At 30.9% G+C, this 14,686-nt stretch overlaps 1 protein-coding gene across 1 annotated transcript; it reads right to left on the reverse strand.

The window, feature by feature from the left end:
• Positions 1-191: 191 nt before the first annotated feature.
• Positions 192-14,328, reverse strand: LOC126838957 (BTB/POZ domain-containing protein Tiwaz). Its single transcript, XM_050573778.1, has 5 exons — positions 14,287-14,328; positions 5,432-5,527; positions 4,727-4,924; positions 3,778-3,983; positions 192-887 (listed from the first exon to the last, which is right to left on the reverse strand). The coding sequence occupies exons 2-5, from the start codon at positions 5,491-5,493 to the stop codon at positions 439-441; spliced, it is 915 nt and encodes a 304-aa protein (XP_050429735.1). The 5' UTR covers positions 5,494-5,527; positions 14,287-14,328; the 3' UTR covers positions 192-438.
• Between the last annotated feature and the right edge of the window lie 358 nt (positions 14,329-14,686).

Here is a 14,686-nt window from a genome sequence, read left to right on the forward strand (position 1 = left end):
CTTATATTAGTACCGTAATTATTTTTTTTTATTATTCCTTTACTTCAGTAACATATTGCTTTTTTTCTTTGCAATTTTTTAAGATCAATCGTTTTATAAATTAATATTACCACATATTGTTTAACGTGATATGGTAGCTATATTTTATTGTAAGATTTTACTTAACAAACAATATGAAATTAATTATTAAATAAGTTACAAAACAGACAATGTATATAGTACATAATATTCACAGTAATAATAATACATACCTATTGCGTATAAAGGCGATGCACACAAGATTTTCTTGATTTAAGATTAATGTAAGACAAATATATTAACATCTATATACAACAAATAATAATTTATTCTGTGACAACAAATATTAGATGTGTTCTTCAGAAGGCGCTAACGAAAATGGATTTTATTTGACGGGTGCCGTGGACACATGTGGAATAGTCAGGTAGCAATTTTGCGTACGAACAGGTACTCGGAGAACTGTTGACCGTGTACACCACCACCGGTGCTGGCGGCCACCGTGAATCCAGCGTTCAACAGCCGGGTGATGGCCTGGACACTGTTAAGCTTACAGTACCCGTTCAAAGGGAACCGCACTAAATGCCTAGAGTCAACGGGTGTCCACGAGACGGCTGGCCGTCCCGCTGACGGTTCCAACGCCGAATGACCGGTCTCCGGAAACACTTCGTCGAGAACCGCATGGTCTCCAGACAACATGACCCGTTCACCAAGATCCGGACTTACGTGAACCGAAACGCACTCGTACTGTTCTCTGGTACTGGACAGGCTGCTGCTAGAACGACTGCTGGGCCCGTTCGAGTCCCAGCCATTCGCCCTACCAGAAGTTTTCATCCGGTCGCGTTTCAAATTTTCTAGTTGTTTGCACATGGCTAAAACAAAATATCAATATAAATATAATGAAATAAAAAAATGCAATATATTTTTGATACGTAAACAGCCTAACAACAAAGAAACTACACGCTTTCGTATTCGACAAATAGCTTTGTCACAAAATCTTTCACCACTTGAACTATCAATCTAAGTACTATACACCATCGTTTTTTGACGCAACTCGTAGGCGATGTTAGACGTTAGTATTTTAATGCAAAAATAATACTTTGTTTTAATCACTTCCGTGGTGCTAAAAACAAACCTAACCGCTTGATCAATACATATTGTTTCCGCAAACGATACATATCTCAAGTATTCGGAAATGTTTTTTTATGAATTTTCGAAAAAATAATAGCATTTACTTTTCCATGATTACCTTTTTCCCATTAGGGTTGGGACTAAAATTCGGATTTTGCGGATATCCGGATTATTTGATATCCAGATAATTCGGATACGGATATCCGAAATCCGGATAGTTTCGGATATCAAATAATATTTCAATTATCCGTAGAACCAAAACTATCCGAATAGTTAAAAATTATCCGGATAGTTTCTGATATTCATTTGAGTTTTAACTAGCCGAATATATTTTTTTGAGTACTCAAATTTATGTATTTGTTGAAACCTTCACGGGTTGAAATATCACGTGGATGATTTTCAGATATATCCGTGTCAGTGGTTATTAACCGGCAGCGGAACAGTCGGACAACCCTGAGGAATGAGGATGGACTCTGCAAAGAGTCCAAATAGTCGGTTAACAACCACTGACACGGATATATCTAAAAATCATTCATGTGATAGTAACATTTAATTAGGTGTCATTATTTTATTATTCGGTATGTTTAAAAACACTGTATATTATTAAGGTATATTTGTTTTTTAAAAATGAAATGAATATCCGAAACTATCCGGATAATTTTTAACTATCCGGATAGTTTCGGATAACCGGATAGTTGATCAATTATCCGGATAGGCCCAACCCTATTTCCCATCCTACTCCTATCTTATCCTCTTCTCCTCTTATCTCCAATTCTCCCTCCCTTATACAACGCATCTTCTAAGCCTAAAAACATATTAATAATTCAAGGGTTTTCCGGTAAGTGGAAAAAATATAAATTTTTTTAGATAAGGAATTTGTTTCTAAGAGAGAGAATTGTGTTGAACGGATTATATGCTGAATACTGCGATCAGTGGGCAGTATTATACAACCGGTAGTCATTATGGTTGGGTAGCTTGAAATTCGAATAATTCTCATCACTAGTAGTATATCATCATACATTATGTTATATGAGTATAGTGATTTTTTTAGAATATTATTTCGATTCTAACATTTTTCTCTTAGTAAACATTGAAGTGTAACCAGTATATATAATTTCCAAATGATTACTTTTTTAGTAGTTTTTAAAACTTTTTCCATCGAGAACAATCTAGGTACTGAAAATATAGACTGATCGTCGTTAACCGCGGTTTTGAATAAATAATTTTGAAGTTTTTAGCGTTTAAAAGTTTAGGTGGGAGACGAAGTGCAACGGAGTAGTGTGCGCAAATAAAAATATTATTTCGTTGTACCTCTCCTCTCGCCTACTTTTAAACGCTACTAACTCTAAAAGTATTGGTTATTGATTAGTTAAAAGGTTGAGTAGAATATTCCCGAATAATAAATAAAAAAATATTGTACGATGCCATTTAAGTTTCAAAAGAATAAAGATAATAAGTATGCTATACATATTAAATAAGAGTATAGCATACTAAAATATATATATATTTTTTAAATAAAAAACAGTTCTTGCTTTAAGGTTAATGACGGTAGATGTCTTTAGGCTAAATTTGCATCGTTAATTTAAAGGAATGGTACCGGTAATTTGTACTGAGAAAACGTGTGAAAACATCATTCAACTATAAAATATTATAACCGCTGCACACATCCAACATTGTTCGGTGTATATTATGTTACTTTACTGTAAAGGACGAATAACGTTTTGCACATTACGCGTAGAATATGGTTGGCAGCCGAAAATATTCAAATTACTATTAAAACGACGTCTCTGGGACGAAGATCCGGAATGGACGTGAATCACGGTCGATTGCATAACATATTTTTTACTTACCCGGTATATCGTCTCTTAAGCCGCTGCTCGTTCATACTGCACGAGTTGAATGAAAAATAAGAAATTAAAACGGATGTGAAACAAATATTGAACGACGACTGCGTTTAAGACCGACAATGAGACGAGTATTGCGCGCCCGAGGGCTTAATCTGCAGTCACACATTATCCTTCGGTCGACTTGAAATTTACGTTCTTAACCTTGTCTCTGGACAGAAACGCGTAGGCATGGTCGCCATGTAGGTATGGAGTACATCGCATCATAATGGTACACTCCAACACATAATGTACAACACTGTAAGTGCGGCTCGTGCACCCAATTATCTCATTAAAATGGAAAATTACAGTATACCTACTGCATTAAACGATGGGATGTCGAACAGAAATATACGTACCATACAAACTTTATAACTGAATACAGAAATCAGATCTGACTTGGGAATCGAAAAGTTATTAAGCTACAAGATTACGTATTGGCGACTCTGACGTTATTGCTAGTACGTTGAGGAGGCATCAACCTATATAAAACACATTGATGCGGTCCGGTATCTACTCTTTAGGCCGATCAACCAAACGGTGGTGTATTCAATTAAACATATGAATTAGTTATTTTCTTGTTTTCTTAAAAGTTTTGGTGTATGTTTTACACACTAGTATTTGTTTTTCATTTTTTTCCGAATAGACTTCAACACAAATATCTTATAATTTACTTCGTCATTACTTATTATGTTCAAACTATATTTGACCTTTCTCCAGTATATTGACGGTTCAAATAAGTACTCACCGGTGATCTCGAAGTATCTAGCCTCTTCCAAAAGCAGGTCGATGTCTGTGAAGTTATCGGGTAACGAGAGTTTCGAATTCCTCATAAAGTTGAGTATATGCCTGAACATTTTACCATCTCTGTCGATGAAGTAGTGTTGTTTCAATGAGTCCAACACTATAGGTATGCTCCCGTTGAACAATTTTGCCAGTTTTGTATCTGGATTTCTGTAATTTTATCAACGGTTAATTTCATTATTATTCAAAAGTACAGTTCAAATACTAATAATTTTAATGGTAAGTTCTACTTAGAACTAGTAAGCTTTTTTTTGTACAAAACAAATCCCTAATTAATTATGTATCGCTTATTAAGTTTAAGTACTGTTGATTACTTAAGAATAAAAGATAATAGTCCACTTTTAAATCCTTCAATAATGAAAATACTAAATAGTAAGCTTAAAACCCAATTTTGCTGTGTACTAAAATATTGATTGAATATATTATAGCTAACCTAGAAACTAAATATATAGTTAACTAAACGTCCAGTCGAAAATTATTTATTAAAAAAAAATTGTGGTATAATTATTTAGTACTTAAACGGTGCTCGCAAAAATGCCTAAACAAAAACACCGCAATAATATTTAAAACAAAAATGTTGAAGAATCATATTGCACGACTCTTTTATCATGGAGACTAGCGAAGCGTAGCGCATTCGTGTATAGCCAATAGCGATTATATACTTGGCGTGCAATGCTGAAAGTACCGATCGTTAGATGTAAGAGAAAAATAAATAAAACAAAACCCTCCCTTCAGGCTTCATCACTATTCACTGATCGTTAAACAGTGATCTTACAAACATATCATTCCAAAGAGGTCGTCTCGTTACGGTCAATTTTGTTAAATTCAAGCGCACACGACTTATTATTCCATGTAATATGTCTTTCATAATATTGTTTTAATTTTTTACTCACTTGGTTAAGGTATCTAGTGAAGATGTATAAATGGTGCCGCCGACGTCAATGTGGACAGGAGCCGTATACTTAGAAGCGGCCGCTACACACGGTATGCCGGCGATTATTTTGTGATTGTATCCGGTAGTCGGTACTACCGGCGTTGGTGATGGTGAGTTGCTGTTATGTGATACTGTAGGCGATGTGGCCGGTGAATTACTGCCAACAACAAACAAATTAAACAATATTATCAATGTTCATCAACTAAAACAATAGACCTACTTACTACCTCGAGTAGTTAAAAAAACTAAATTGTAAAATAAATAATAAATATTTTTAACCTTCGTATTTTTCTTGTGGTGCTTAATAATTAGAAACCATTAATTGACTCCGTAGAACTAGTAATACGGACCACTTGGCGCAGATCAGGACGACTTACAATTTTATCGGCACGTTTATTTATAATATATCTAATGTATACGTTTTTTTTTTATCAATTTTAATTACTTTAAAACATAGTTTATATTTATTAGAAGTTTTAACTTATATGTTATAGGGTATGTTGTATATTATTTATTATTTTTCTACAGCCCAACAACACGTGTCAATTATCAATTTTCACATTTAAATAAAACATATCGCTCCTTTATTGTGTATTATATATATACGTATACATAATATGATAATGAGTAAGACGTAAGTAACAGCTTTTGAAAGTTGAATTACCTGATTTTGATCTGCGCATTAGTGTACAGCGATCTGGGTGCTGTGAGATCTTTTGGTTCCATTCCGTCAACATCTCTAGCACTTTCGCACTTTCGTCTACAATCAATAATTTAAATTACAATTTTTTTTGTTAACATGAACAGGTTAACTAACATTAATAATTTTATAATAATATGATTATAGTGTTTGGCATAAGTAAAAAACTCTCAGAACGTTCCTAACTAAATTGTGCATGTACCTTGTATATACTTAATAGTTAAATACTACTTGTTAATACTTTAGTTATTTTACTAATACCGTTTTTTATAAAAAAATAATTTTTTTTATGGGGTCTAGTGTTTGGGTGGATTGATCACATTTTTTTATAAGGACATTAAGGAAATTTTGTACTATACACCTACACATTTAAACATAGCTGGGACATCGTTGTTTATTATTAGAGGCATTTATTTTTCTACTTAGGATTATATATTATGCCGACTACATAACTTCTATTTTACTGTGGGATGAATGATTACGTGGGTGTTGAAATAATATGCATGAAAATGATCCCACTATCTTTGTACAAACAGAAACCCACCTTGCACAATGTCCCGAAAACAGAATAAAAATTATTTAAATTTGTATGTGATAACGCCATAACGGTTAGAAGTCATAGAGACATCGTTTCTATCTGTCATCGATATAGACTACACCCTAGGTGCTGCCGAGAACACTGATTTAAATGTATATACCATGTAGAATAAGTATAGTATGATAATAATAATATTATCTCAGTAAATGCGTGTGCGATGTCTGTGAAAACGGCGTATGGTCGATAAGAATCTCGTATACGTTGAACAGATTAATTTGGCAGGGATATAGATATTAGATAATCTATATAATAATAATATAATATAAATTTACATAATCCATTATAACTGAAATATTTTCACACCTTTAAAAAATGTATATTTATAAACACATAATCATGATCAACAATAATGTGTTGACAAATCCATAATAATAAATCGTAAAAAATAAAATGTATATTTATATTAGTATATTATGTTGAGTTTGAATAAATTTATGAAGATCAGTAATAAATAATTACTTTCTTTTTAATCGTCCTTGCGTTAGTTGCCATGCATCACTGTTTATTTTTTAAAATACTAAAATACCTACATATTATAATAAGAAACTGGAAAATATTGTTGTGAATTGAACTCCAATAATATTTTGGTAAAGCACATTAACATTAATCATTCTGTTCTATACATTTGTACAGATGTGACCAAACCAGTATATTCATTACAAAAGAAATCGTTATGTGAAAACATTTAGTGTATGGCAGAGAAAATGTGACATCTCTCGTTATTCCAGAAAAAAAGTAAAAATGAGGTACCAGCTGTCTAGGTATGTGAAAGCGATACATTAAAGGTCAGCAATGTATTTTTTGCTTCTTCGCATTAAACGGGCCTACCTCCTATTGATGATACCAGTTGTACCGGACAGAAAGCACGTGACATTAAGAAATAACATAATAAGAATTAATGAAATGCGACCAAGCAAAAACGACTTTTTTTTTCTTAATATTTTTTAACATGATTAATACGTATAACATAAAACAGTACCATAGATCGATAATTGGTATGAACTAGATAGATGTTTAAAAAAACTTTTTACAAGATGCAAAATAAATATTCTTTGAAATAAAATAGCAATAGATATAATGTTTCTACAACACTAGTTCAATATAATATGTTTTTCTGTTGTATAGTTTTTAGCATCAATGTGAAGGTAGGAAGGTATTGGTTTTACAATTATATATATTGTATTTGTATCATTTGTATTTGTATTTGTTAACAAGATTTATTTATGGTTTGCTTGACTTTATTTTACGAGAGTATCTTTGTCGGTCAGAAATCGTCCTCAGTTGGTACTTGGAAAGTCAAAAGTTGAAAACATCTATTCCTCCCCCTCCCTATAATCTAGAGAAACAAAAAAAATCTTAATTTAAGTTTTGTAAGTACCAATTTTATCATGCTATACCTTTGCATTTCGCAAGTAGTGGTTCGATCTAGTCAGTGGCGTACATTCAATCTTGCTCTGCGGGGGGGGGGAGGGGTGTACAAAAATAATACTACCTAACCAGATATTTCAAAATTATAAGCAACTTTTTTCCAACTAAAAAATAATTAAGTGATTTGTTGGAATATTTTTCCTCGATAGCTCGATTTCAAGAAATAACGAAATTTCTGGACTTATAGTTCTAAAGATATTTTAATTCTTGCTTAGGTGACCGCAATTCCCCCACCTTCCACTAATTAAAAAATAAAAAATTGTATTTTATATTTTTATTATTAATAAAATTGTAAATTCCAAATTGCATACTTTCAAAAAATAATTTTACTTACACATTTTTATTTTGACTATTTTTAAGAGTTAGAACAGTAAGTAAAAACGTTTCTTTACACAAATTAAATTTCTTTAAACGTTTTTACTTCCTGATTTTAAATGCAATTTTGCATTTAAAATGCATTTTGGTAACTATTTTTTCCATCTCTGATAATATATTAATTAATAAAAATGAATAATCACAATAGTTATTATAGTGTTATCAGTTATGTGTCCATCTTAAACAGTTTACAGTAAAATAGTTAGTTATATAAAATTATTGTAAATGCGTATTTTTAATTAATATCAGAATAGGTATGCGTTTGAGCATTTAATAGTTAACAAAAGTCAAAACTGTACAAAACACTAAACACTTAATAATTCAAATATAATTATTTATTATCTTTATTTACTTCAGACAATAACATTTTAACAATTATACAATAAATACCTATGATATATTACTTATTCACAATTTTTTTTTGGCTCTAAGGGGGGGGGGATTTGAACCCAAAAACCCTCCGTAAGTACGCCTCTGAATCTAGTCATAGTTTTTACGGATCGTTTTATTGATGTGTTTATAACAAGAAATGGTTCGAAACCTAAAATCCATCTAACAGTATCCCCTATAAGATGGGAATTTTTTTTGACAGACTGTATTATAACAACATTATAACTAACAATTACATAGATTTAACTCAAACTCGTGTTAATTTTTAAATTTTAAATCAAGTGTAAATTAGAAGGAGACAAATAACGGGGGGAAACGAGTATTAAGAAGGATCTAGGTGTCAGAACACAAATTAGATGATATTTGTTTTAAAAAGATTGACCTATTATTTGATAATACTGACTGTTGAGCAACAGAAGAGTATATGACTTTTGCCATACCTATAAAATTTCGTTATTATGAAATATACAGAAAGAAAAAGAGTTTAGATACGACGGAAAGCAAGAATTCGGACTAAGTTGTGCTTAAGATGCAGACCGAAAAACGACAGAACTTTTCTGAATAGTATAAAATCCTATGGTCAATCTTTCAACATTAGTGTCTTATAAGCTATACTATATATTTATCCAAGTAGCAACTGGATGAAGCCTATTTATATTGCCAAGCTAATCAAAACCCCATATTGTGGGGATTTTAGAATTGTAAATTAGAGCTAAATATTCAAGATAAGTTATGTTTAGTTTAGAATTAATTAATAAGTATCTTTAAAATATCTTAAATAAAAATCATCAGCTGTGGAATATATTAACCTAGGTAAGATTAATATAGGTAATCGACATTTTATAAAATTGAAAAGTCATTAAAATTTAGAATTTGAAGAATTTTCAGTATACGGACTTGAAGTTTAAGACATGAACAATCAAAAGATAAACATGCTTCGATGCGAATCTTTCGGGGGATACACAGAAAAAATACATAATTAGTCCAACTAAAATTATGGTTAAATGTTAATATAGGGAAAAAAATGTTTAGTTGGAATAACTAAATAAAAAGCTGGACCAACTAAATTTTTAGATAAAACAACTAAATATTTAGTTCGACCAACTATGTATTTTTTCCCGTGCAGCTATAAGTGGTGGTGTAATACAAATCTACGCTCTTACTAACCACAGTATCTCAGCATTTAACAAAAATGTAATTACTTGCAGATTTAGTATATGCCTACAATATCTACAAGTGATTATATATCTAATATTTAAAGTTTCTACAGGTATCTTGTCTTACGGATATATTTCTTCACCTTATTGGAACTCAAATAAGGTCGACCGCCTAAAATTAGGGTCCTTAATCATCTCTCACTCATTTATAAACCTCTCTGTCTGTCACCATATTAACTCAATTTATTCCATGTCTCCATTGATAACAACCACTTACTACCTCTTTTACTATTTATTTTTTGTTATTCGTTGTAGTCTTTATTTTTCTCGCTTTTTAATTTATAATTATATTTCCTTCTCTAGTTTGAACTCTTAAATTACCGCATAGATATATGATAGATGAGCTGCGCTGTATATATTGCCAATAGTTATCATTGTACCAATGTACATTGGTAGTGAAATAAAAAAAACTTGAAAAATGTAAACCAATGTTATGTGTAATGGAGAAAAAATCGAATTTTTCTTTTATACAATTCTACTATAAAACTTTAGGGGTGAATGATCGAAATAATGGTTTCGCTCACCAACACGGATTATATTCGTCTATCAATTATCTCATCATAATATGATGAGATAATTGAATAAAGAATATTATTCTTATTGGTTTTCACTGTCATAATGTTATATTGTATTGCTCTCATATTCTTATACTGCCTAACTAGAATATTTACGTCAATTTATCATTATAATAAATTATTAATTTGCGTTTATGTTTTGCCTAATCTCCTATGTGCGTATTAACGGCTTACACGCCTTATTAATGTATTTAAGTCGTGCTAATTTAATTTTGATAATTCAAGCTATCGTGAATCCGAGTTGCTTAACTTTCCAGTCTTAGTAAACAACTATTTGCGTACAGTTATTATAGTAGTATCATATTTTATATTTATTACGGTGTTAAATATCTAATAGACGCGATATAAATTCGAGTATGATCACAACGGAGAAGTCGTAATAGGATATAGGATGAAAAGGGTGTGAACGTATACAACCGTGATTATGGTACTTTTGTGACTTATGTCGGATGATCGCAATGAGGAGAGGGCTCGTGGGAACAATACTGCCTGGGTACCTATATAATAATAATAATAATATAAAAAAAACACGTGGGAAACGATATACGCCGGCCGTGACCACTCCGGGCGTACAGCACGAGCAACGATGCCGTATGGAGATGGAGCTGCCCGCGTGCTCTGGAGAGGACCGTCCATCCCTGCCAGAGGAAATGGACGAGGGGAGGGAAGAGTACCGGAGTGCGGCATACCCGAGGCACCAGCACGATTGCCGCCTCAGGCCACATACGACCTCATGTCACGGCACATCAAACGCGCACAAAAACATTAAATAAAACCGTACACCTCGGGGCGGATTTCGGAGGGGAAAATATAAAAATAATAAACATGTGCACATAATGATTTTCGCCTCCAGTGTATACAGCCATATACACATACATAACAACGTACACACGCATATCGGCCGCACGTTCGATTATAGTTTTTATTTATTATTTATTGTAAGTTATCATAATAATACCTAAGCGATACAAGAAAATCATTTTTAAAAATTCTAGTAGCATTTTGCATTATAAAATTAGCCAGTATAAATACATCACGGTAATTTGGTATATTGAATATAGATAACAGTCGATAAATATGTCGTTATATAATTAACAATATCAAGATTTAAAGCTAAATGTACGATTCATCTAGATTCCAGAATAATAGATAATAGCTGTAAGTGGTACAATAGGCAAAGTACCTATTATACATCTAAAATAGTTTGTGTAAAACGTAATCTGAACTGGTTAAGTCTTCTTAAAAGGTACACTTATTTATTTACACAATACAATAAATGCTTTTCAAATTTAACACTAATATCGCTTAATACTACTCACTTGGTCCTTGGAATACGAGCTAATCGCAAAGATCAAATAAACACAATTATATAGAAATTTACCCTTAAATAATAAGTTGGTATATTTAAAAAATTGAAATTTGTTATGTTTCAATAGGTTTGAAAGTTGAAACGGTGTACCGAAATACCAAAGCCACGGTGTTGTACGGTATTATACGGTGTCACGGTATTACGACATTATAATTTATACGGTGTCATGGTGTGTACGGTGTACCATTCGATCGGTATTTTAGCAATTACCGCTATACCGGAAAACTCGTCAGCCCTAATTTCAGGTAGTTATTGAATTATTTGATTATTATTAATATTTTTTAAAAATACCAACACATTTCTTTGTTTATTTGTATGATCATATAAATAATAACGTATTTAAGCACTAAAGAATTTAAATTTTTTACGCGGTACGCCAGTCGTCCCCTTCTTTTCTAAAAATACAGAGCTTGTTAAGGATGCGTAGCGTCGTTTTTTTTTTAAGTGTACGGTAATCAAATCCGATATCGTTATAGTAAGTAATAATGTAAGCAAACTGTAGCTTATCACGCAGCCAATTGCTTTTAATAATTCTAAAATTTCTAATGGGTACATTAGTAGACATATGCCGAGTTTTATGAAGAACAATAGTTAAACAAATGTTCATTAAAGGAATACTCATTGATCAATATACATTTAGCAATGACTTTTGACATAATTTAGTGACCCATGTTTTATTTATTAAAATTTAAAAATTAATAAATTGTTAAAGTTGTCTATGTTTTACAGCTCGGCAATACTGGTGCAATATAATCATAATTTTCTAATAATTCGTGTAAAAATACCCTCTTCATAAACTGATTATATCTTTGTGTTAGCAAAAAAAACTAAATATAATAGGTTAACATTTGAAAATTTTAGGCTGATGGCAAAATAAGAATTTGGGAGATATTATTATGTAGATTAGAATATTAACCTGTAAAACCTGTACTAAAAAGTGTACGAAAATAAAATAATCTAAATAAATTGCTGGATCATAATATAATTGTAAATGTAAATAATATAGACACAAAGTTAGCTAAGAAATTATAATAAAATACTGCAGAAAAATACAATATTTCAAAAAAGTATGAATTTTATGTATCATTAGGTACACAGTTTAGGTATAGGTAATACTATGTATTTTATATTACATTAAACAAATAATTGTTTTTTAGCTTTGATGTTTAACTAAAAAGGTATGTTTTAATAATGATTTGTTTTTATTTATTATATTTTTTTTTGTGTCTGAACCCACGATATCATCTAAACCGCTAACCTGATTTTTTCTTATAGCAACTTTTTGATTAGAAATCGTACCTAAAAAGTTAATAATTGAGCAAACATTTCAAAAGTTCGCTCCTTCCTCTTAAACAACGAGAAAAACACCCAACAAATGTACATATTTTTAACTTAAAACTACGGAACACCTTTACTTTTTTAAAAATAGTTAAATTATTTTCAAATTGGTATGGAATATTATTTAGATATGTAGCGTACTATCCATAAACGCCAACAATTCAAAAAATATCACAACCTTTTTCCTTTATTTTGATTTTTTAGGGGAAGTTTTAGGGTTTTAGGCAGGCGAAGATTTGATTAATTTTTTTTTTGGGAGGAGGCGGAGTTAGCATTATTATAATACAATATGTTAATATTATTTTTAAAGTAAATATTTTATAACAAATTACTTTAATGAGTGATCAAATAACTTGGATGGGGGGCTTTTAATAATTTTTTTTGGAGGGGGGCTAAGCACCCCCTGTCGCCGCCTATGGTTTAAGGGTTGAAAAATAGAGCAATGGTATATCTAGAATAGGAATAAAACGTATACAATTTCTCAAAAATCTGATGTTAAACTTTTTTTTTAAAGGAAAAATCAAAAAAAGCGGATAACTACACTTTGACCGTACCTAGCCAATTTCTAAGTAACTAAGTGTGAGCGAATATAATATATGGGTAACTATGGAAACAAATGGAAGCAACTAAGTCTAATCGCACCCACTCCAATAGTAAAAATACATTTTTAAGAACATTATCGTTATTAGGTACAATTCTTTTATCGGTATTTGTATTTATTACATTACAAATTCGCATCGAAGCATTTATTTAAAATGATTTTACCAATTTCAGTTATACTAATTAATTTAGATCTGTGACCTATCCGCCCTAATATACTCCAACTCCATTGAGTTCCGATTCCACTGTACTGGCTTTTATTGTTATTACTTATTAGATTTGTGATAGCTTTATCTATAGTGCCAACGTAATAACAATCAATATTAACACGTAACCAAGGTAATAATCGTCATATCAGGACTCGAATTAAAAATGACCCTCTTATTTACTAGGTAATTTGTATTAAATAGCATTAAAGATTAATTTTCCATACTAATAAATATTAAATAGGTTTAACTTGTTAAGGCATAATATTACAAGATACGCAATATACTAGAATAATCATTGTTTATAAGTGAAAAAACAAAATTAATTATACCTAATCCTTTTTTTCTTTTATTAAATTACTATTCATTGTACTTTTTTTGCTGTAAACAGATTTTTCTATAACTTAAAATCATTCAAAAAATTACCTTAACTTTTAGTTTAAACGATAAAAAGGCAATTTTTTAAAATAAAGTGAGAAAATTCAAGTTAATTAATAAAATTTCAATTTTTAATGCCTTTATAAAATAATAGAGTTATAAACAAATTTTTAAGTTGTGAAGATTAAAAATAAATGTTTTTTTTATTGCTAGTTTCAGAGGTGAATTTAGTTGATGAACATTGTACGTTAAGACGTCCATAAATAAAATCATTTTAAAAATCGACTTAAATCGACCGCTCTGTTATGTTTAAAACTTAAAATTGTAAATTTAAGATAAACCAACCTTTTAATAACTGGTCCGGACTCCAGGATGGATTCTTGTACTTCTAACAGAATAAAGTAAAATAATTTGGTAAACTAATTATAATTATTAAAAATGTACTTCAGAGTTTTGAACATTTCCACGAAAGACATGCTCAATAAATCTTGTCGTAAATTACAACGGAAAAATGATTTTTAACGAATTGAATCACGGACCACACGCGTAATGATGATCCCGAGAACTGAGAACTGCATAAGTATTAAGCGACTTATTTCTCATACCAAAACTACCGCGCACATTTTGTTGTTTCAGTGTAGCCACTTCCATAATTTAATAAATATTGTTAAAAAATAATGAACAAGGTATTATATTATAGTTTGGACCATTTTTTACGACCGTTTTAATTATAATAATTGCATTT

Source organism: Adelges cooleyi, unplaced genomic scaffold (assembly GCF_023614345.1).
Source record: "Adelges cooleyi isolate 19-005CV unplaced genomic scaffold, UGA_ACOO_1.1 ACOO_flye_CR_arks_rails_tigmint_CR_PRNA_30, whole genome shotgun sequence".
Classification (NCBI taxonomy): Eukaryota; Metazoa; Arthropoda; class Insecta; order Hemiptera; family Adelgidae; genus Adelges; species Adelges cooleyi.